The 24,194-nt window shown below is 39.4% G+C and overlaps 1 protein-coding gene across 5 annotated transcripts in view; it reads right to left on the bottom strand.

Annotated features, from left to right (window-relative positions):
• The window catches only part of PTPRK (protein tyrosine phosphatase receptor type K), a 621,814-nt gene that overhangs the window by 326,188 nt on the left and 271,432 nt on the right, over positions 1 to 24,194 (bottom strand). For all 5 annotated transcript variants that reach the window (XM_059712907.1, XM_059712905.1, XM_059712912.1 and 2 more), the window contains 2 exons: positions 16,735 to 16,816; positions 14,930 to 15,045 (listed from right to left, as the gene is read on the bottom strand). In XM_059712907.1, the coding sequence (XP_059568890.1) occupies positions 14,930 to 15,045; positions 16,735 to 16,816 (198 nt within the window). The remainder of the gene's footprint in view (positions 1 to 14,929; positions 15,046 to 16,734; positions 16,817 to 24,194) is intronic.

Consider the following 24,194-nt stretch of genomic DNA (forward strand, 5'->3'; position numbering starts at 1 on the left):
TGAGCATAGTGTGACCTAATTAACTTCCTTCCACTACACTGGCAAGGCACTGGAAGTATCCTCGTCTCTGCTGACCTTTATTCCTTGCACATTGCAAATTATTTTTATCAGCTGCTTTGGGGCTGTGCTGTGCAAGAGGTACCGGAGTAAACTTTCTTGTGGATCCTCATGGACAAATGGTTGCCTATGAATGCATGGGACTGGACTCAGTGGCCCAGAAGGCCCCTTCTAGACCTTTGTTCCTGTGAATGGAATTTTTCATAGAGAAAACAGAACCAAAGGCTCTTCTTAACCTACCTTCCAACACATGCTGTCAGGATAAAACAATTGTCATGTTTCAACATGTATTTAATATTACTTGGCTCACAAATGTTAAGGCAGCGGATATTATTACCTTGTATTTTTTATATAAAAAAGGATAATTGATAGGAAGAAGTATAACAATCCTTATCACTGAATTTTATGGCATTTTAAATGAATAAGGAGTTGCGGGTTTTTATGTTCCTATAAATAGTTAAATTCTGCATTTTATGTCCCTGAAAATCAAATAGTAATTTTTAGCTAAATAGTCTGGCCCATTTCCTTTATTTATGATTGCAATATAGTGAATTAGTACTTATTTTTAATGTAGGCCCAAGGTAAAACAAAATATAGTGTGATACACCGCAACTCCAGAGACACATTCCTTATAGGGGTGTGTGAAGCGGGCCCTATTCGATTCAGATTCGGCCCAAATCAGGGGCAGTGATTTGATTCATTGATTCGGATCACTGTCCCTGATTCAATCCAGCTGAGTCCAAATCTGAACATTCAATGCCAATTTGGAGAACCAGCAATTTGGAAACAGACACAGCTTTAAAATTTCTTCTATATACCTTGAGGTAGCAGGTGCAGCTCATGATTGCTGCGATGCTGGGCCACATGGAGCATCCCACAGGAGCATGGAGTGGGGGAGCCTTCCACGTGCTCAGGGGCGAACCCAGAAGTGGACCAGAAATACTTCTGGTCCACTTCCAAGTCTGCTGAGAAGTGCATGGGGGGCAGGGCCCTGTGTCCCCCCACCAGCTCAGCAACTGGCCAGAGTGGGACCCCAGGTGCCCGCCTCTGCAGACCCAGGAGGCACCAGTCACCAAGCCGGGGAGGGAGCATGGGAGGGGCCCCCTGAATGCTCCCCAGCACACCCGGAAGTGGATTGGAAGTGCTTCAGGTCCACTTTCAGATCTGCTGCAGAGCACGCTGGGAACACCCCTGTGCTCCTGTGTCTATATGAAAATCGCCAAATCTTTCCGAATCTCTCCGAATCAATTTGGAGGGTTCCAATTCAATTTGGAGAGATTAAAGGGTCCTCTGATTCAATTCAGATTCAGAGATTCAGCAATTCGGATTCGGAGATTCAGGCCAAATCTCCGCCGAATCAAATCAAGAACTGAAGCTTCACACAGCCCTAATTCCTTACACCTTCAGGCCCCAAACCCCTCTCTGCCATCTGCTGTTTGACTACTGAGAACAGCTATGTGGCGCCTCAGCTTTATCTGTGTCACTTAGATCTAGCTAGCTCATAGCAGAGGGGATTTTGCCAGGTAAAAGAATCACGCTCTTTTCTGGATAAGTGTTCAAAAAATTTAGATTCCCCCTTTCTGTCCCCCTTTCTTGGAAGAGGTCTGTCTGTATGGTCAAACATTCTAAAAATCACACTTGCCACTGACAATGCTAAGTTACAAAAGATAACAAAAAGATATATTATAAAAACAAGATCAAACATAAGAAATTAGTAACCATATGTTGTGATACAGATATGAGAATAAACAAAACAAAAGAAAATATCAGAATAATCTGATTTTACCTGCACCTTAAATCTAAGAATGGAGCTCCTACTTAGCTCAGCAGGTTAGAAAGCAGCTTCTGCCTTTCTGTCATGGTTCTGTGCAATCTCTCCTGTTAGCCTGTTTTACTCAGTCTACTGGCCTAAAGTAATTTCCTATGCCAGGGAACAAACTAAAACAAATGCTTGCTGTTGAGGCAAAGCTTAAGTATGGTTTCTTATTTGGCTACTTATACACATCATTCATTGGATTATTGGGGAGCTCTGCATATAATTCCCTGCCCTCACAAGGGTGCATCTGTTTACCAGACCAGAAGTGTCTCCTGATCTAATTATTATGACCAGTAGAATATTGGTATCTTTCAAATATGAAGTTTACTAATTTCATATCCTAAAGATACTGGCTCTCATAATTTTCCCATTGTGATGCATGTACTTCCCTGCATAGCCTCTGTTCTCAGGTGCCATCCTTTAAAAATGTGAATTTGTTACTGTCTGGAAGGGCCAGGCTTAAATATCTCTGATCAGGTCCAAAATGGTCTATTTGATGAATAAACAAACTCTGTCAGATGCTTACTCTGTCAGCAATTATTTCCTCCAAGTATGAACAGGTAAAGGATACTAGCCTGTATTACTGTAGTACTGAACAGTCTTGGCAAAATATAAAAATATATCAAAATGACAATTATATCAAAATACCACAGCTCTTGCACACACAATAATTTCAAAAGCTACATACACCCTGATGCTTCCTATTCACAGAAACTACACATGCCATTATCAGTAAATGAAATTCTAGAAAAAAATGCATTACATTTCACAAAAAACATCAAAATATAGTAGATCTGTGGCATACAGTGTAGATGTTTTTTTAAAGGTAAAAAATAAATAGACATTATTCCTATTTGTTTTAGCTGTCTTGTATTCCAGAAGAAGGACATGAATTTATTGCAGAAGCAAATGACAATTGCAAATTGGACAATTAAAGCAACAAATGAAGTGCTTACAAACACCTCAGCAACCAGCATGGCCAACTCTTTATTAAACTGCTCAGCACCTATGCTTAAAAAGATAAAAATCCTAATTCTTCACTATATTCAAACCGATGCTTGGGTATGTACACAAATTTTGAGAAAAAGGGTGGGTCACAGGGAAGCAGTTCCTGTTACTTGATTCAGACGTCATGCACAAGGGCAGCCCTAAATTATACCACTGACATAAGGTTATCATTCAGATACTGCACACCAGTAGATGAGTTGGTATGGTGGTGCTTTGCTCTGCAATGTCTCTTTCTTCTCAGTCTCCTACCACCCAAATTACGTTTTTCCCTTATGCCAGATGGTGGGTGGACATGATGTAGGATTCAGCAGTACCACCTCCAACACCTTTGTGCAGATAAAATTCCATGTCACAGAAAGATTTTCTAATTGCCTTCCTAATCACTTTAGTCATTTTATTTGATGTGGGTCTAGCACATGCTTAAAGTGTAAAAATGTGTTCAAGAGAAAGCATTGGTCTCTGAATGCAGAATTTCATTAAATTAACAAAATTCTCTGAAATAGAAACTTTGAAAAAGCAATGTCTACATCAGCTTGATTAGTGAGTGGAATATGGTATCATCACTTGACTAGTGAGTGGTACAACATACATGTCAGGTTGAAATTGAGCAAGAAAAATCCCAAAGCTTTCCTGCTCAGCCTAAGTCAAATTTACAGAGCACTTTAATTCTATCATAATTTATAAGTGCTATTATATACTCAAGAAAACAAGGGAAAGGATCATTAAGTTAGACAACAGTTAACTACTTTTAAGTCAGACTGGGATTCTTCCTTATTGAACCAGCCTACATATTAACAGCAATAATTTTTTGGTTGTATTCCTTTAGTATTCATCATAGATGCCATGACCACTGAAGTCAATGCAATAAATTCAAAAGCTTCATTTTAATAAATCGTGATTTGACTCAATTATTTTGTATTGGTATAAATCACAGAACAAAACACAAATTAACTCAACCCTTCAAACAAGAGAGACAAACCAACCCTACTTTGAGGGAATGCTACTGAGATAGTACATATAGGGTAGGGTAGAATGCAAGACAAAAAATATGATAAAGCAATTTTTATGGAAGTTAAACAGGAAACCACAAAATGGCAGATGGAGGAATGGAATCATAACTTATTATATATGGTTTGTGATTTCATTTTCAGCAGTAGCAACAGAGCATCCTACAGTAAAATACCCCCAAAAAGGTTTAGACTCCAGCTAACACTGAAGCATAGGCAACCATAGGGAGGGCCTACACAGATGACAAATAAAGAAATATACTGGGGAACAAATGACTGTTAGCTAGCAAGATTAGAGAACCTAATTAAGTGAAGCAGAATTAAATTCAAACCAGGAGGAATATAGCAGTTGGTGCTCTTCAAAAGCAAAACAACAAGGAGATTCAAGGTAAGGATCCGGAAGGGGGGGGGGATGCAGGCAGGGAGAGAGTTGCTATATTTATGCAAGAGTCTAATAAAATGTTGAGAGGCAGATGTTCTGTTTAGGCTTAAATGACAGAGATAACATCAAAGATTGAATGTATAGTGACAAGAATAATTTTACAAAGTGAAACAAGCTGGAATTAGAAAGAATACTAAAAATGTAGTATTATGAATACAGATTAAAGCTATAAACAGACACTGCCTTTGCAACAGGATCAATTGTGCCAGAATGCGTCTCAGTACAGCTGATCCACTTCACTGGTTGAAATATGCCACCTGTTGTCCTGTAGGGCTAGGACTATGCTGCTCCTAGTACTTCAGGGGCCTGGTTTTGCATAACTACTGTAAGAAGGGGAACACCAGGCTCCCCATTTGCAGATTCATGCCCCCGTCTGCTTGGCCAAATATTTTTAGAATGGCACAAAGAAAATCTGTTTCCAACCCAATGGTTGATCTTCAATAGCTGATAAAATGTCAGTAGGGTAAGAGGTAGCAATGTGTGGCACAGAATCAGTAGAGAAAAATTCAATAAGACATTCTGGAAATATTTTGGGACACCACATCAGGATTCACTTGAATATGTTTGGGGGGGAGGGAGAATGTCTTGCAAAACATAGCATTAGCCCTCCTGAAGAATTAAAAAACATGTTTGGAGATAAAAGCAACTGTAACAGAAACAACTCTCTTGTGTATTTCCATATTCTATCGTTTTACGTTTCAGAATAATGGTTAGTATGGGCAAGAATGTTGAGAAATAAGGAAAACTAAGAAAACTGAAAACAGAATGAAAAACTTCAGTGAGCATATTAAATGCAATGGGAGAAGAGCTAGTCATCACTGACCAAATGGCAGGAAGCTAGGGAAGAGAAAACTACTGCATAGAAGGGGAAACCAGGAGTACAAAGGGCAATTACATAATGAAGTAGCAAAACTAGAAGACACATTTTCTTAGTACCCTCTGTAACAGACATTATACCAGAATGATGTAATGCTTAAGGATGGAATGCATTGTAAAATGCCAGCTAATGTATAGAACTGGATCAGAAAGGACTGAAACATCTTGAAGAGTGTTTCACTAGTCTGCTGTGTGCCAATATAGGTGACAACAAGATGGGGCATCACATGCATTCAGGACAGGAAAGACTGATGACTGTGGAAACCATATCATAAAGATCTTTTTTAATTAGCTTTCTAGAAAGACAAAAAATAAAGCTTCCAGGAGGTAGAAACATCTAACACTTCTTTCCCTGTACCATCAGTATATTGATAAATAAAATAAATCAAAGGCAGAAGGCTCAATTTACTGGCAGAAAAGCAAAAATCACTACTTTGAGATGGTGTACATCAGTGATTCTCAGCTAGGCTGGCACAGTACTCAGGGGTACCTTGAGGTCTTTTGAAGGGTGCTGCAGGGTGCCACGTACTGTTAGCTCCATTAGGTGTATAATTGTGATTCACAAGATAAAACTCAGAGGCCATGTCCACATGTGATATGGACATTTGGTTCCCTGGAGACAACTAGCAATGGCTCACCTTGAGCCGTTGCTAGTTGTCCCCAGCAAACGCCTGTGCTATGCACGCTCTGGCGTGCAGCAAGTTACTCGGGGGGGGGGGGGGGGAAGGGTAAGGAAGCTGGGATCAGCACTGGGCTGGCCCCAGCAGCCTTACCTGGGATATCCTGGGGGCCTCCCGAGGCTGCAGCAGCAGTGATAGCAGCAATTCTGCTGCATGGAACCTGGCTGGCAGCCAAAGCGCGGCTCTGGGTAGTCCAGCTCTACTTTTGAGCAGCATACGCTGCCTGTGTGTGTGCCACTCCACTCTTTCTCCATGGGTTTTTTTGACCCCTGGATATCCTCCACGCTGCTCCCTTGCAGCATGAAGAACAACTGAATATTTAGTATGTGGCGCTGCAGACATGTCTGTGGTGCCACCTACTGCACAGTCATACTTGTCTGGATGCGGCCAGAGATTTCAAACAGGAATCCAGGGTATTAAAAAGTATTTCTGATCTGAGGTGGTCTTTTGAGTTCTCTGCATCAGAAAAATTGCTCTATATATTTTCTGAAGTCAAAAAATGAATGAAAATGAAGTGGTATTTTCCAAAGGGTGCTGTGAGTCTAATGGGGCACCTTGCATTTGAAAATGTTGAGAAGCACTGGTGTACACAGTCTTGTAAAGCAAAGTTATGGAGGGACCACTTAAATTCCCTAATAAAGCCAATTTGTACAGATAAATGTCTCGAGGAACATAAACTCTGGAGATGGGAGAAGATAAAGTTACTCTGCTTTGTAACAGAGTGGAGTTAATTTCTTTTCAAGTAATTTCCAGAACACACCAAACCAAGGATGATAGTAATTTATACTGTAAACACAGAAAGGCGAGTGACCCTGGGAGTGGAGCACGAAGATGGCCCTCAAGAGTTCTGCATCTTCCAATTCTGCCACTTGCATCACAGGTAACTTTGGTCAGCTCATACCCCCATATGTATTCTATTTGTAACACGGATTCACAGCATATGATAAAAGGAGGCTATGTTATGCATAGTCTCTTTGAAAGCGTGTGCCTCTTTGAACCACTTAGGAAGTATTTGCAAGTATTGATAAAGAAATATGAGATGGGCATCATCATCATCATCATCATTACTACTCCTACTATTAAAAGCAAATTACAAATCATTTTGGAGAGACTGAGAGTGGCATCCTGCAGGCAGAGCATGAATATAAATATTAACAGGAAAAGTCAAAGAAAAGAAAAGAAAATGGCTATGAAGAAGTTTACTACTATCAGGTTGTAACAAAAGCCAGTGAATGGTAGTCTCAACAAACATGCAAGGCTAGTAACAGCCACCTTATGACACTTGCAGAGACAATACCATTCTAAAGTATCTATCGTATTTTTTAGTTTATTCTCATTTAAGATATTTTTCTTCAGTTCTCCTCTAACAGAAATGGGTATCTTCACAAATAAAAAAAAAGGTATTTAACTCGATGAAATTTGCAGAAAATCTAGATTCAATACTACCCCTGCAATGTTGTGGTGTTTCATTGTTGGGACTCCTATAAACTGAGAGTCTTATGAATGATTAGGCATCATAACAAGACCTCTTGCACTTTCAGTTCCTCTTAACCTACAACAACGGTAAGGTCCTACGGGGCATGGCTAAAATAGTGCATCAGGCATGAATCACCAGTGAAAATTATTGAAAATCATTCTGCAGGAAGCACAGAAATAAGGTTGTCTAGATGCACTTTAGCAGCAAACTCTTTAACGTAAAAAATGGTATCTAAAACAAAGGATAAGTTAAAATGTAATGTGCCTTCAAATTTAAATGCAGTTATACTAACTAGAATATAATACGTGCAAACACATTTAACAAATGTTTTCAAAGAACAAACCCATAGTTTAACTGGCCTAAATAGACCTAAATTAACTCGAGCCATTTAGTTTTTTGGAAACAAGGGGCACATCTACACAAGACACTACGGCACCATAGCATCTGTTGGCAAAAACCATGATGCCACTGCTATGTCGCTGTAGCAATGTGTTCCCTCATTATAGTGTGTTGCTATGACAACATAGCAGCCAAATCTAACCATGCATGGCTAGCACAGCACAACACACGCTATTACTGCCACCATCATTTAGTACTTCCTTTTGGAAGTACTAAACGATGGTGCAGTAACAAAGGCACTGTACGGTCACATGTACACACACCCAAGTTCTTCCAAGTATTTGAACTCAGCCTTTTCCCAATTTATTCTGTAGCTATTCCTCCCCTTCCTCCCCAACAAGGAGGAAGGAGAGGAATAACTACAGAATAAGTAGCTCTTTATTTCTCCTCATCTTCAAGTCTTGGCTACATCTACACTTTCCCTTTTGCAGAGATGTACTAAACTCACCACGGATACATGAAGACATTTGCCACACCCGATCTACCATCATGTTGCTTACTTTAAGCTGAACAATTGTAGATTGGGAGCACCTTGTGCACAAGTTTGCACATGCTGGGAGCCATGCCAGGAACCCAATTTAAGTAATTTGGGGTGGGGGACAGGCAGGCAGGATGGAAGGAGGGTTGGTGAGTCTGAGAGGGGAGGAGAGCTGTCTGTCCAGGGGTGGGAAGCAGGGGTCAGGTAGCTAAAAATCGTCCAGTCAGAGCTGAGAGAGGTAGGAAGAGTGCAGCCCCAGAGCTGGGGTAACTGGCTGGGTTTTACTAGCCCCATGGATGCACTCTGAACACATACAGATATTCAGTAGATCAGGCTAACCTCTTCCCAATCTACTAACTTAATTCACCTCATCAGTTAAATTAATTTACCTCATCAGTTAAATTAATTTAGATTGGGCTGGCCATTTTCTACCCAATTTAACCTCCCCAAACATTTGCACAGACTGACACTTAGATAGACCTAACCCTAATTAGGTAGATCTAACTGTCATGTCTGTACATGCCCCAAAAGTTGCAGTTTAAGGCGAAATGAAACTATTTGTGAATTCAATTGGAATTGGATAAACTGTTTCAGCTGAAAAAAATCAAAATTGTTGAAAGGTTCAAAAAGGTCATAAACAACAGCAAGGGGGTTATTGGTTAGATATATGAAAGAACATTCTACCTCTGAAGGTGGTTGAACTCTGAAGCAGATTACCAAAGGAGATTATGAAATCTCCACTGCTGGAAGTTGTGTGGGGGTTATTCTGGGATGATTCTTGCCCTAAGCAGGAGATGTCCTGAGAGCAGGACAACCAGGTTTTCCTGAGTACTAGAGACCTTCCGAGTCCTCTCCCCAGTTCTTTTTGTCCTATGATTTTGAAAAATAATGTTTCTGTTGTTTTGAAACTTACCTGTATTTAAAATTTAAAAGGTTAAATTATCCAAAAGTAAACATTTCAGATCAACCCAAAATGCTTTTCAGTTCAGCCACAAAAATATCTATTACTGTATTTGTAAAACTCGTTTATGTGTAAAAACCTTTTTCCTTTGAATGAAAATCTCTCTATTCTTTCAGGAAATGAAATGTGTCTGAAAAACTGACATTCCTAAACCTCTCTCCCATTTTCAAATGTTTGAAAAGCTTTCATAAAGAAGAAGAACAGCTGTTTTCCTTTGCTGTAGAGACCAAGATACCAAGCAATGGTTTTAAACTACAGCAAGATACATTAAGATTAGATCTCAGGAAAAAAAAAAAAAACTCCTTACTGTTAGACTGCTAGAGAAGTTGTGGAATCCCCTTTATCAGAGGTTTTCAAGAGGAGGCTGAATAAGCATTTGATAGGGATGGTTAAGGAACAGCATTCCTGCATTTGTGCTGGGGGTTTGGCCCCTTGAAACAGCCCCTTCTAAGCCTATGCGTCTACGATAAGCAGAAGTCCTAATGTTTGCTTTGAAATCTGGTTTTCCTGAAGCCTAATGTTACATTGCTGTTATATCACTTGTCTGTCAACTAAAATTATAACCTTACTGGATAGTGTCCTGCACAGGAATTTTCAAAGGGGTGTGTATTTGCACAGCATGGTGAGAAAGACATCAGAGGGGGAAAGTAGTCAAATGCAAGCTCTCTGGGGAAGATCATCTCAGGTGAGGTTCTATGGTGGTAACATACCAATACCTAATAATGAGATAGTAAACAGAGCATTACGGGTTATGGCGCACACATTTCCCAGGAAAGATAGGATAGTGTGGTCAATTCTGTGCACCTCCCAACATGCCACCTTCAGAGATAGCCCCTCATTTGACAACAGTTGGTATCACTGGGAGGTCAGCCTCACTCAGTTGTTTTTACAGCAATTTGCATTCCATTTTCCACAGCGCTTTTCAATTTCACTTTTTCAATTATTACTTTCAGGCAATTGCTTTAATTATCTGTTGCTCCACAAGGAATGACATTTTCCTCTGGCTGAGAGAAGAGATGCATCATACTGCATTAATGCTGATAAGCCTCTCCAAGGGCGAAACCATGGCTGCCTTTCCAGGCTTGGCAGGCCAACTGAGGAGGCATTTAGCCAGCACCTACAGCTATCGCTGACAGATTGGCCCAATTGTCACTACTTTGATGGCAATCTGCACAGGATTACCAGTGATGCTTTAAACTTTTAAACACATGCAATAGCCTTTCTCATTTGAGATTCACCAAAGCAAATGATGTCACCAAAGACCATTGCAAAAACACAACGAACTGCAAAGTTAATACAAGCCTTTTTGCCCAATCCAATGGATATGTTAATGCCAAGCTCAGCAATGATGGATGGACTCATTAGTGTTTCAGTTATCTCCAGCTGAACCTGGTGCCAAGGCATATGGTTTAACAGATGTTCCAGCACAGGCCTCTATTCTCCACATTACATAGGTGTCAAGTTAGACTGGACATTGATTAGAGGTTGAAAATTTCACTGGGATTATGGGAGTCACAACTGTTCCCAATTTGGGAAGCAGTGAAACAGTCTGATTATTAAAACAAAATTAAACTAAACAAAAAGTGACCAAAAAAGAAAAAGAACCCCTCTTTCCCAAACTCTCACATGCTATTTTTCTGATGTCCTGGTTGGATTAACAGAACAAATGCTAGACAAAACATAGAATTGTCTAAGCCTTTTGTGTGTCATATGCCCCTCTACTCCGGCCAACCTCGTGAAATCGGCCTACAAGCTTACTGAGGTTGTAAACAATAGTCAAAAGTGACTGTTCAGGAAGAACCATCCTGAACCAATTCAGTTTTGAGGAATTATTTCTAAACACTATGCCTTGGAATTCTCATCTGAAAACAAAACTTACTTACCTTTGTTCCCCCTGCCCCCCAACATATTTGCTAATAATTATGCATCAACTAAAGAAAAATAGGGGGAGGTGGGTTGGTGGCCCAGTAATAATTGTATGCTGCATGCCTCCTCATTGAGGAGAGAAATACCTCTCACACTCAATAGGCAATATTCTTCCAACATGTTTCAGATCTCTTTGTTCAACCACTTAACAAGGATATTGGCTGTAGCCATCTTGATCTAAGGACACAGACAGACAAGGTTCTTTGGGTAAATCTGATATCTTGCAAAAAAGAATTTTTCCAACTATTTAGTTGGTCTAATAAAAGATACAGGATTTACCCAAAGAACCTCGCTTGCCTTCAACCAGTTAAGGCACTTTATCTAGTCAGATGTCTGTCTGCTTTATATTAATGCAGCTATCTGTGTGCTTTATATTAATGAAGCTACATCTTTCAAAGGACTTTTGTTCTTTTTACTGATCACCTTTCCAGCCAGTCCTATTTGTCGCAAACCTTGGTACAACAGGGATGTGAAAAGGAATAACAAAAGTAATTTTACATAACACACACACACACACACACACACATGCACAGATACATCTATCTATATATTGATATAGGTATCTACATACGAAATCTAGTGAATGTCCAATTTAAGGTCAATCCATATTTACCCTCCTAAAATGTAGAAACCAAAGTTTGACATTTTTTCAGTGCTTAAAACACTATATGTGCATATTATAAGAGATTTAGTGTCCTGAAATACTGTGCCTATTGTCATTGCATGTTTTATATATATGCTAACAATTACAATTATATTTACATACAGAAACATGTACATGTACACAATTTTTCTTATTTATAATCTAGCTCCACCTCCAATACATTTGGCTTCTGAAGTTAGCAAAACTTTAAGCCTTTGGAAATGCAGCACATTCATTTTTGCTATTGTCCCAGATAGCACTGTTGGTTAAATCCTGCAACCAAGTATCATTTTGCTGAAAAAGGAGGGGGAAAAGGAGAAAGACTTTTTTGGTCTTCCTTTTAAGCTTAAATTTCCCTCTAACTTTTGAAACAAACAAACAAAAATGGAGAAATGCTATAGAGACAGAGACGGCCATGCTTTCTTTAAATAGACCCATAGCTATAAAACAATGTCTATATAACATTTTTTTTTTTTAAATCAAAGCATTTCAGGTATACTCCCACAAGTTTCCCAATTATTAGCACCTTTTTTTCTTTTTCTTTTCTTTTTTAAGGAAGATCCTTTTATGTGCAACTACTTCGTAACAAGAAGCTTCTATTTTGTGCTAAAAAGTACCCCTGTTCTGTACCTTCACACCTTAGCTCGGGGGCAGGCAATTATTTCGGGTGGAGGGCCACTTACTGAGTTTTGGGAAGCCATCAAGGGCCGCATGACAGGCAGCCAGGGGGCAGATAAATATTAATTTTCTAAACTTTTTAGGGGTCCCGTGGGCCGGATAGAATCCCTGCCTTAGCTGGTGCTCCTATTATAGGAGAAGATACATTCTTAAAATGCTTCTGTTCCAGATACTTAAAAACAATGACTTACACATTTGATTTGATCTGTTGGTGACTTCCTTCCTAAAAGTAGGTCTTTGTGAATCCCTGAGTTTGACAGTTTGGCAAAAGAAATAAAAATGAATGTTTGCCTAGCCACACTTGGGTCTATGTCCTGCATCCGACATTTTCAGGAAAAGGCCACCAGTTTTATATGTTCTCAAAATATAATATTTTCTCAAAAATCTGCAATGGGATCAGTTCTTTTTTATGCAAGTTCTGACAGGTGAAGTTTTACCATTTGTACATCTGTTTTGGTAAAGAAGGGTAGAAATCTGAATGGGACAATAAACCTGGGGTACTGAGCAATGGGTGACAGAACTGACAGTTTAAGAAAAAAGAAAGGAAAGGGTAGAAAGCCAGGTAGAAAGCAGCTATGAAAAAAGGAGCCTAAGCACTTGACATTTATAATAGCCATTTCATAGTATTTTCCATTCAAAAATATCAAAGTCCTTTATAAACATTAGCAAGCAAAGTTATTTGAAGGGCAAAAGACCTTTTTTTAGTTCCAAGATCTTCTCTAACAAAGATTATTTGTAGTGTTTTACAAGATAAGAAAGGATGCACTTTTGTGGTCTACACAGCAAACCCATAAACTGTGTGAAAGCAGAAACATATGTTTTCTGGGCAGTTTTGGCTGCTAACTGGACTTTTTGAGAGAGAAAAAGTTAGAAAGGATAATCTGTCAAAGTTATCAGACTTGGAGGACTGAGTGGTATGGAAAAATTCCAGTTGGCTCTTGCTGTCACACCCTGTTGAGCAATTATCTGTGTTGAGATTGGTGCTTTACATTGTTTCTTGCACACTTTTACTGTTACAGCTTTCTCTGTGATATAGTAATCCAGGTTAATCTAATTTAATTTTGTGTGTTTTATGTGCTCAGCCTGGCAGTCCCAAGAAATTGAACTTCTCCTTCTCAATGACTGCATTTTATATTTGTTCAATTGAAAAAATGGTATCTACTTAGCAGAAAGACTTGCAATACAAATAGTTCCTAGTGATAGGATATCTGTTTACTACAAAGACTTGCTAATATGAAAGGCAACGCAATCGCTGTTGGTTCTCCGTTCATTTTTCAAATTGTGACACTGTGATAACTGTTCTTGGAATAGTCTCCATAGCCTATTTTTCTAGAAGTCAGATGCCTTCCTATTCAACCCTCCTCCCTTTTGCCTCCTTCCAAAAAATCATCTATTTTGGAGGTGCACCTTGTGGCTATTTATACTCATTCAGAAATTAATACACTCTTTTTTCACTCAGTTGAGAAGTGAGACCCTGACTATGAAGGATGGTCAATGTGTTTCATTTTGATAATATTGCGTGTGTGCATTTGTTACATATGAATTTGGCATTTTCTGCGTTTTAAAATATTACTTTTATTATTTTATTATTATTTTTTATTCAAATGTTCTTTAAAAACATAAAATAAGTTCTTGAAGGAATATTTTTTTCAGAACCACTGAGAAACATGTATACATCAAGCACCCTGTTACACAGAGTAACACACACCAAAGCAATGGAGTCAGACATTATCAATTCTGCAACTTTCACCTACATCAAAAAATGATATACCATTCTCAAAGAGGCTGTCTGTGCCAGTCTATGATCCACATAAATTGTTTTTCTCTGAGCTATGAGGATTTATAGTATTTTTTCAAAGGGAAAAGGAGAGGGAGAGGGAGACAGAAGTAGAAAATAGTTTTCTCATTTCAATAATTCATTACTTAAGAACACCCTTATGTGCACGTGTGCACATACGCGTGCATGTGTGAGAGAGAGAGAAAAGTTAAAATCTTTCCTAGTATGCAAAGGAACACTACGTTTATATTGCCATATTAAATATGCTGTCATTTTAACACACACAACCCCCAAGGGATTAATTGTAATTTCTCTCTATCATAGGATCATCCATCATAGTTATGACAGCTCTCTGTGAAGCCTGTGCTAAACATAGCACATTTGTTTTACTAGATACAAAAATCTCTTTCAAACCATATGTATTTACCACTCTCACAATTTTGTGAAAGAAGCATGTAGATTAAAAAAATGTATTGGGTTAAAGAGTAACTATTTGTGAAACTTTTATCCTCTTAATTTTTAAATATAGAATTTTTTAATAAAGAAAATAATTTGTTATTTCTCTGGTCAATCAAATTAACTATAAATTTGATTTCTATAAAATGTTTTGCGAGCACAAAAAAAAAGAGGGGCTGAGGAGTTAATTTCATTTTCAACAAGAAGTCTGTCCTCTAGTCATACAGACTTGTATGAGCTGGCCTTACCTGCAGCCATAATTTGTTATTCACTGCATCTCTCCCCGTAGCAATGCATTGAAATGTAGCATTCTGCCCCGCATTGACCTCTACATCCCCCAGCCTCAAGAAATGTGGAGATTTGTCTGTGGAGGTAGAAAAAATAAAGTTACAAACATTGCTTGCTAATAAAAAAAAGCCCAATCACATCACTTTCTCTCAACAGACACATATTATAGGCACCTGGACTTAAAGTAATCTCATATGAAAGAAAGTGATTTGTTTCATCTAAGCTTAAGCAAAAAGAGTAGCTCTACTCCTTCCTCCTCTCCCCAGTGACTCCACTACTTTGTTGTATATGAGTTATAATAATTTACAAAAATCAAAGCTAAGAGGAGGAGATTAAATAACAATATATGTCAAAAAATTGCAAAATTTTTTACCAGAGTTGCACTGCATTCCACCTGACAGTGAAATTATCAGTATAATACTGGTGATTAAAATCAGTATATACTGGAAGGAGAATTAGTTTAATTAATTATATTCAAGCTATGTGCAATGGCATTTGGGTTTTTTCCTTCTCTGTAGACAAACATCTTCTGTGATGAACATGGTCACATTTCAACTATAACTCCATTTCAAACATCTGCACGGCCTCAAGGAAAGCTCTATGACAAAACTAGAGTGAAATATAAGGTTTAAAAAAAACCTGATGTCCACAGCTGAAAAACAGACCTGTAATATAGCTCTTAAATGTTTTCTTCTAAAATACTGACTAAACTGAAACTTTATTTGTGGCTTTTTTTTTAACCAATATGAAATGCAAATGGGATAAGCAGAAAGGGGCTATTTCAGCATTTTGTCATGCTGATAATTTGCTGTTAAGGCGATCCCTGACTTTGTGATTTTACACAGCAAAGCTCTATCTGGATCTAGAATCTGTTTTACAGAGAGAGTCCATAGCTGGGTTGACTGGACGTATGAAGAGGCAAGTAACGGATAAGTGACTCCTCAAGGATAGTGGAGCTGGCAGCACTGGGGAAGCAAGGATCAGAGATCTGGGGGAAGGGAAGAAAGAATAGATTTGAGTTTCCAAAGATATTTTTTATCATTTAGCATCTCCTAGTAGGCAGTGGATTCCAGTAGTATTATCTCTTCAGAGAAAGCAATTAAATTACAAGCCTCAGGGATGCATTGCAATGAAGCTACATTTTTGGGAGGGACTGGATGCAGAAAGGTGCAGGTAGAGCAGAGTGGAAGAGATTTACAAGAAAAAAAGGCAGCAAATGAAAAAAGTATATAGTAATGATTTCTCCTGAATCTCTCTATTGGTCCACAGTTCCCCAACTTGCAAGCATACATATTTTTTCCAGGATTAAACAGATGAGGATGAACCTTCATATATACTGCAACCAGTTCCTGTACAAAATACTGGAAATCAAAATATTTTTTTAAATCTAGAGTTGCCTCTCAGGCTTCATAGCCACATTATTTTTTTCTAACAGTCCTCTGATTTAAGTACGTGTCAGTCAAGATTAGCACAATCAGTGTATTGGTATTAATTGCTTACTGTCCACACCTACTAGTCTGTGAATGCAAAGGCATTAACTGAATAAAGGCTATTTTTTTGCAATGCATTACTTACAATATACAGAATTTTTTATCTAGATAAATCACTATTGTACTACAATGTTTTCCCCTGTAAGCTGTATTAGAAATGCTACAGAAAGAACAAAGGACATCAATGATCAAGCGATGAAAACTCAGCAGCCTGAGCTAATATCAAGCATCTCCTGAAAAGACAGAGAAAAATGCAGCTCTTAATCACTACTTACCACAAGGGTAACTCAGAACCTGGATGTCATCAATGGCAATGTAGCCACTTCTCCCATCTGAGACTTCAGCTTCAAATATTACCTGTCAGAATGAAAGAAAAAATGTTTACAATGCTCATTTCTAGAGAATTCCCAGAGTGGCAAGTGTGCAGATATAAGACATGTTGCTTTTTCATTTAAGCTGAACTTTCCACAAGGTTTGATGACTGAATGGAATATTTATTACTTAATATATTATAGTTCCATGCCATTGTTATATTAGACTTTCTCTGGGTTGGCTGCTTCAGGACATACCACAGGAACATGTTTATTTGCTCATAATTAATGCTATTTTGTTTCCAGTAAACCACATTTTTACATCAGGATTAAATTCTGAACATGTCATTTTCAGACTGTTCAGACAGCTCTGCATATGACAGTATGATATTTTAATCATGACTTTTTATCCCAGTTGGGGTCATTGGTTCCCCATATTTTCCTGAACTCCTCTTACCATGCAATACCACACAAGAACATACAGCAGCATGGGGACACTGCAGTGCTCTCAAGCAGCAGCTCCAAGAGCAACACCTGGCAACACCTACAATGACACACTGATCAACTGTATGGTTGGGAGAGATGCTGGACAAGCTTTAGAGCACAAAGTGCCCTTCTTCATGTAAGAAAAAAGAGATCACAAAAACCCCTTCCCTCCCATTCCCAGGTGAGCTCCACTGCTTGTTGATATGAGTACATTAACATCACGGGGCACAGAAGGGAATTGGTGAGTATTTATTCACCCAGGCGCCCCCAGGGGTTACAAGAAACAATGGCCATAAGCTAGCAGACAGCAGATTTAGATTGGACATTAGGAAGAACTTCTTAACAGTTCAAGTGGCCAAGGTCTGGAATGGGCTCCCAAGGGAGGTGGTGCTCTCCCCTACCCTGGGGGTCTTCAAGAGGAGGTTGGATATGCATGTAGCTGGGGTCATCTAGACCCAGCACTCTTTCCTGCTTATGAAGGGGGTCGGACTCGATGATCTATTGAGGTCCCTTCTGACCCTAACATCTATGAATCTATGAATCATGGGAAGTGACCATGGAGTAAGAGACAAGTGATCATGTAGTTGAAATGCACTAGTTTAAGAGTGATTTAGATAGATGTTGGTATTGCCCTTGAGACTTGAGGGGATAGAGGAACTAAATAAAACCTGAGGTCAAAAAAAGAAAAAGAAACGCAGGAAGGGGATCAGAGGAGATATTAAAATGGAGAGTAGGGGAAGTACAGGGTAACAATGGAAAAGTTACAAGAATGAGAACACAGGAACAAGGTAACTGTAAAAGGTAGAAGAGCTGGGAAGGACAATTAAAACAGGAGAGAAACATGAAGAGCCTTAGAGAAAGACTGCATCATTCAGAATATGGAGATGATGAAATTTTAGAGCTACAAATAACTACAACTCTGTTGTGTTATTTAAGTATATGCAGCAGCAGTAGGTGTGGGAATGAAAAATATTTGTACTTTTAGGACAAAGGTCAGCAACCTTTTGAAGCCATGGGCTGCAAGTCTCAGCACCCCAGAGAGACTAACGTCCTGATCTCACCCGTGTTGCTGATCCCACCACACTCCCTCTCCCGTGTGGGTAAGCACATATGCGGCAGAGCAGCAGGCTCTGCAGTGCAGGGGAGTACAAAGGAGGGGAAGGACAGCACAGTGCAACACTATGTCTTCAAATCCTTGTGCTAGATCAGCCCTCTTCATAGGCTGGCTGGATACAGCCTATGTGCTTACCAAATTCTGTCCTAGGACAGTGTATCCTTAAAAATTACAGCTAAGTTTCTATTAATTCGTGAAATGAATGAAAAAAATGAAAATTGCCTGACTAACACTGACAACTAAAGAGAAATTGTTCATATTCCAGGAAGAGATGAAGTTGGCTATTTAAAATATTGAAGACTAATTTTAACAAGCTTGTGTATTTCTTCCTCATGTAGAGTCGCTCATTCTAAAATATACCTGTTAAAAATAGATAGGTGGAAAAGTGCCTTGATCCAAAGAGTTGTATCTGGACTTCGACAAGGTTTATCTTGGTACAATAATAAAGCTCTCTATAAACATTTTGCTCATGTTCTTTTGTTTGATAACACTGGTAAAATGCTACTGGTGAAAAAATAAGACCTATTATATCATTAAGTCCACAGCCATGCAAAAATGGGATGCAAGACTGCCACAGAGATTAAGAAAGTTACTTTTGTAACAGAAAGATTCATTTAGATCACCATCGCTACCAGAAAACACTACTGCCCACACAGCCATAATTTACTGTCTTTATGATACAGTTTAATTCCATGATCACATGCAGTATCTTTTCACAGAAACCCATCTCATTCAGCACACAGGCCAAGCTGGACTCTGAGACTCTGCCCCCTCTATAAATCAGGGTTCTGTGGTGAAGAAGGCGGTTTGCTGAATCCCTGCCTCATTTGTTGGAGAAGTGAGACGGCGTACAGGCGACAGTAAAATACTGAAAAGAAAGGATCAAGACTCATGACAGAGGTGATCTCTTTTATTAGACCAACTAGATATTTGAAAAAAAAAAAAATCTTTATTGGCAAGGTTTAGGGCACAGATACCCTTCATCATGCATAAGATAACTTTTACAATCTTTACACTTTCCTGTACATGATGAAGGGTACCTGTGCCCGAAACCTTGCCAAAAAAGATTTTTTTTCGCAAATATCTAGTCGGTCTAATAAGAGAGATCACCTCTGCCCCAAGTTTTGTTTCCTTTTGCCTCTTTTGATTCCTTTTCATGGATTCATTTTGCCTCTAGACCAATATGGCTACAACGGGGATACCTGAAAAGAAAGGATGGCTTCAAAAGACAGGGAAGTTGAAAGTTATCCTGAGGAACTAGATTCTAACCTGCTTCTGCCACAGAGTTCTTATGAGATGCTTGATGAGTCATTTATACAGATGCACAGATGCTGAGCAACTGGCAACTGAAGTCACTGAAACCCTTGCTCTGGAACTATTGAGTGATCACTACTCTGAAAAACCATGCCAAGTGTTGCATATTGAACTTCCCAAAATTAGTGCACACTTTTGTATTTGCAAAATGAGGATGATGATGATATCCCTTTCATCTGCCAGGGGTGATTTGAAAATATGTTAATTCATGGTTAGTAAAGCATGTATATGCCATGGGCAGACTACCCTGGGGGGTGGGAAACGGGAGGAAATGAATAATTCTGTCCTTAGAATAGCATGTGAAAATGGTGCAGCAAACAAGACATGGGCCCACATATCAGCCAAGGAAGATAAAGCAAAGCATTGATTAAATGCTCATTAAAGTAAGCACACATCATACAAGGGCTGTCTGTACTGCCTCCCTACCCAGTACAGGACTGGCAATCAAAGAAATAAGCCCCATCATGATCATGTTTGGAAAAATAGGGCATGCTAAAAGCAGATCCTTTCTGAACCTAGAACCACTGTGACAGAAAGCTCATGCTTTCTGAGCCTCACTCACTCACACTTGATCAGTGTATGAACAAACCCACACATTCAGCAATGTAGATAGCTTCTAGAAGCCTTAGGTGCATGTTCCCAGCCCTGAGGTCAAGGACTCGGTTTTCCAGTTAAATTCTGTAAATTAGAAATTGTTGTATCTGTATGGGACATCAGGAGGAAGTGCAAGGTTTCCTACTCCAGGGACACCTTTGTCAGTGATCCCTATTTAATGCCTTCCCTTTTCCATGATCAGGAACCATCCTGTGCCTTACCTCCTATGACTGATTCTGTGAATGCTTCAAAAGGTAAATCGATACATTTACTTGGTTTAATTGTCCAGATTCTCAAGAAGGTCTCAGGGAAAAAACCTCTCTGACAGCAGTTTCTTTACTTCAGCTGTACAGTGAGTTTTGCTAGATCTTAAAATGTATTATCATCTGAAAGAAAGTCCAACTAATTGTTCTCTATGCCCAGCATCCTGCAATCAAAGCCCTACATGTTTTGTCATGCCATACCACAGTAAGATCTCAGCGTTGTTTTCACACTTCTGATGAAGTGACCTTTGGATATAGTACAACATACTATTTACTCTGCCTCTCTATGAAAAAGACAATTATCGGCAATTACCTCAACAACAAGAGTAAGCAAGATCTAAGTTCTCTGAATACTAACTATTCAGATAAAGTATCCTGGAGGACATCCCAAGTTCCCCTGCAAAGTCACCAAATTCTGTCTCACTCAGCAACTCAGCTTCCCTAAACCTTGCTCTTCCAGAGTTAAGCCAACTTTACAGTCACTCAATGTGAAAAGCATTTCACCCTTCTACCAGCACAGGTCTTGAGACTGAAGAGGTCAACCTTCTTGTGCTCCTTTTCTCTACCAGTGGAGCAAAGCCATTTGGCCTTCTTAGCTACTGAACTACCATCTGAGAGGAAGGTCCAAGAGGTTATGACATTACTCAGGCCCTAGGGAGGTATTTCATACTTTGTTCTCCCTTCAGTCACAGAGAAAGAGGCAGGAGTTTTTCACATTAGTTAGCCAGGTCTATCAATGCCTTATTCATAAAGCAAGGCTATTTCGGCAGAGCCAGAGTCCAGCAGTATGTCAACCTGCCTATGAACAGATTCATTTATTTCCTCTAGCAAAATCTGAAATGTTGGTGCTATACACAGGAACATAGACCTGAAAGACTCCTCAGCTGCAAACCACACATTGCATCAGGTCTCCAAAACCACAGAAACTATCCATTTGATGAGATGATGAAAGGATAAGAATGACAACAAATGAAAAACAAGTCTCAAACTCAGATCATAAAATCCTCCTGATGTGGTGATGGAAAAAGCAATTGACATGGTAGAACCTGTGAAGTCAAAACTGAGGAGATAGAAGTTGAACAGTTTGTCCTGTACCTAATGACAGGGGAAAGCCAAGGGCCTTATTGCCAGAAAAAAAGCCATCAATGTTGTGATTATGTCAGAATAGAGGCGGTCTGAGAGGTTACTCTGGAGTACCCAAGTAGCCATTTAGTACCCAAACTGCTGACAGACAGATATGGGGACAAAGTGGTGCCATGTTTATAGTCAGAACTGAATACAGACTCTAATAAAACAACTTCCAAAGAGACTGTCATGACTACTAGAGCCAAAGATGGGCCCAACGTAAACTGATAAGGTCGGCAGTATTCATCATAAAGAAATCCTGAAGTTGCTCAGTGCCACAGTAAATACAGGAGTCAGCAAAGGACATGCTGTTGCAGCAATCATAGGATAGATTATGCCCAAGAGCATGAGACCTTTCATCTGAGGAAAACCAGAACCAGCAAACTCAGTACTGGAGTAGAAGGAAACAATGGCACTTCCAAACTAACCTCTGAGAAGGAGGTCAAAGAAATACCTATGGCATTTATTTGCCAGTGACTGAAGGTGACTAACAGCTTGATATCAGTGTTGGAGTCAGTGCCTCAGATGAATATGCAATTCAGCAGCAACTATAATTGGCCATGGAAGAGAAAACAAAATGGCCAAAGAGTACCATGCACAAGATGGCAATACCTCATTGCAAAGATGAAAATTTAGTATGTACCTCCAACTCCCAAGAGGTTAAGGATTTTTTCTAAAGCAAAAGAAAAGTGGGTAAGTTGAAGGATGACAAAATAAGGCACTAGAAATAAAAAGGGATAGAAGCCCAAAACAGGCTTTGGACCAGGGTCGTAGGCCCTGAAATATGAGCCAGAGTGTACTGTCTCAAGGTAAATTGAGGTCCAGGAGGTCGGTGCTGTCCCTCAACCTCAGCACAGAGCATGGGAAGGGTCAAGACTACAGCATGCTTCATGAGTCCTGGTAAATCAAAGTCTGAGCATTGCTCTATCACACAGGGGAGATCCCATGATCCTCTCAGGTGATCAAGTGTAGTTATATGCTGAAGCTTGCCCCTTGCACTCTGGACAGGCTGATCTCCTGTAAGCTTCCTCAAATGCAGGAAACTTGATTGCACAATTTTGTGGTAATGGGGGATTCCATTCTCGCTTTCCCTCTGGCTTGCTCCTTGGCCTTTTGGGTAGGAGCAAGCAAGACTAGGGGGCATCCAAACCCCAAGGTCTCCAAGCTTGGGGCTTACACGTAGGATGCCTGTTATGGATTTGGGAAGTATCTGAAACCTGATGGGACTGGGAGGGAAGATAGTTGCACAGCGGTAGAACCACACAGACTTGTACAATTGAGTTCTGCTCAATTAAAATTTGGAACTTGACTATTGAGCTTCGCCCAATAGAATTTGGAACTGATTTGGTTCTTGAAATTAAATTAACAAATGTATATTCATTTGAGGGAGTAAAGGAAAATATCAAGCTTCCTAAGAACAGCATGAAACCTCTACTGTGATCCCATATTTCCAGAAGACAGTATACATATTGTATCAATCACCAGTACTGGAGTGCTCAATAGATGTATTTGTTGAAGTTGTTAGGCCTAGACAGCATTAGTATGCATTACTGAAGAGTGAGGAGTACACACAGTATTATTGTACAAGTTACCTCTGAGATACAAATAACTGTTTTATATAGGAATTTAAATGATGAACATGACGAGGGGGCTAAATAATGATAAAATAATCTTCCCCTTAAGGAACCTTTTTTTTTCCCCTTTGGGAGAACATAAAATTCACCTAGGCAAAATGTATGTTAATAGCATGCTCATACACTACTAAGATTACAACAAAAATATAGTTTCTCACCGACTGTATTTCCCTTGCTAGACTTCATTTTGCATCATTTAACAGCAGCTAAAATCAAATCTCTGAAAGCAGGTTCCATGACCGACAATGATATATGATTGGCTTTATGACTTTAACAGAGCACTCAACTCGCAATGCTTTTCTGTTCAGCTAACCCCCACAATAAACAACACCCCTTCCTCCCCCCTCAAAAAACAAACCAACCAACCTGCTCTTGATAGCTTAATTACCCAAAGCTTGAGCTTCTGCACAGGTCAATTCCAATACCTGGTGTTGCGAACTGCCTTGCGGGACTATACAGAAGGGACTGCAGTCATGACAGATGACAACATAAAAACCAGCCAGTGCTTCAGCTTGGGAATGAAATGAGCTCTGCTTTTCATGCTGTTTTTCTCCACTCCATTTTCTGAAACCTTGATGGTGGATATTCTGGTCTATATTTTACAGATGTGGCATCACTTCTATATTACAAGTGAATAAACTAATTGAAGGGGAAACTACTTAAGAAGGAATTTTAGGGAAAGGACTAAGGCAGAGAAGGGTCTGAGAGTTTTCACCTCTAAGAACACCTTTAACCTGGAAATGTTAAGTGGTTTGCAAGAATCCTAACTGAATTTATTTGCTTTGTTTGTGGAGGTTCTGTTTGTTCTCTAATTTCATTTTTTAAGAAACACTTGATCAGCTCCAGATGTGCTTGAAGCAGAACTGGTTAGGGTCAGAATAGACACAGAAACAA

Source organism: Alligator mississippiensis, chromosome 1 (genome assembly GCF_030867095.1).
Source record: "Alligator mississippiensis isolate rAllMis1 chromosome 1, rAllMis1, whole genome shotgun sequence".
NCBI classification, from domain to species: domain Eukaryota; kingdom Metazoa; phylum Chordata; order Crocodylia; family Alligatoridae; genus Alligator; species Alligator mississippiensis.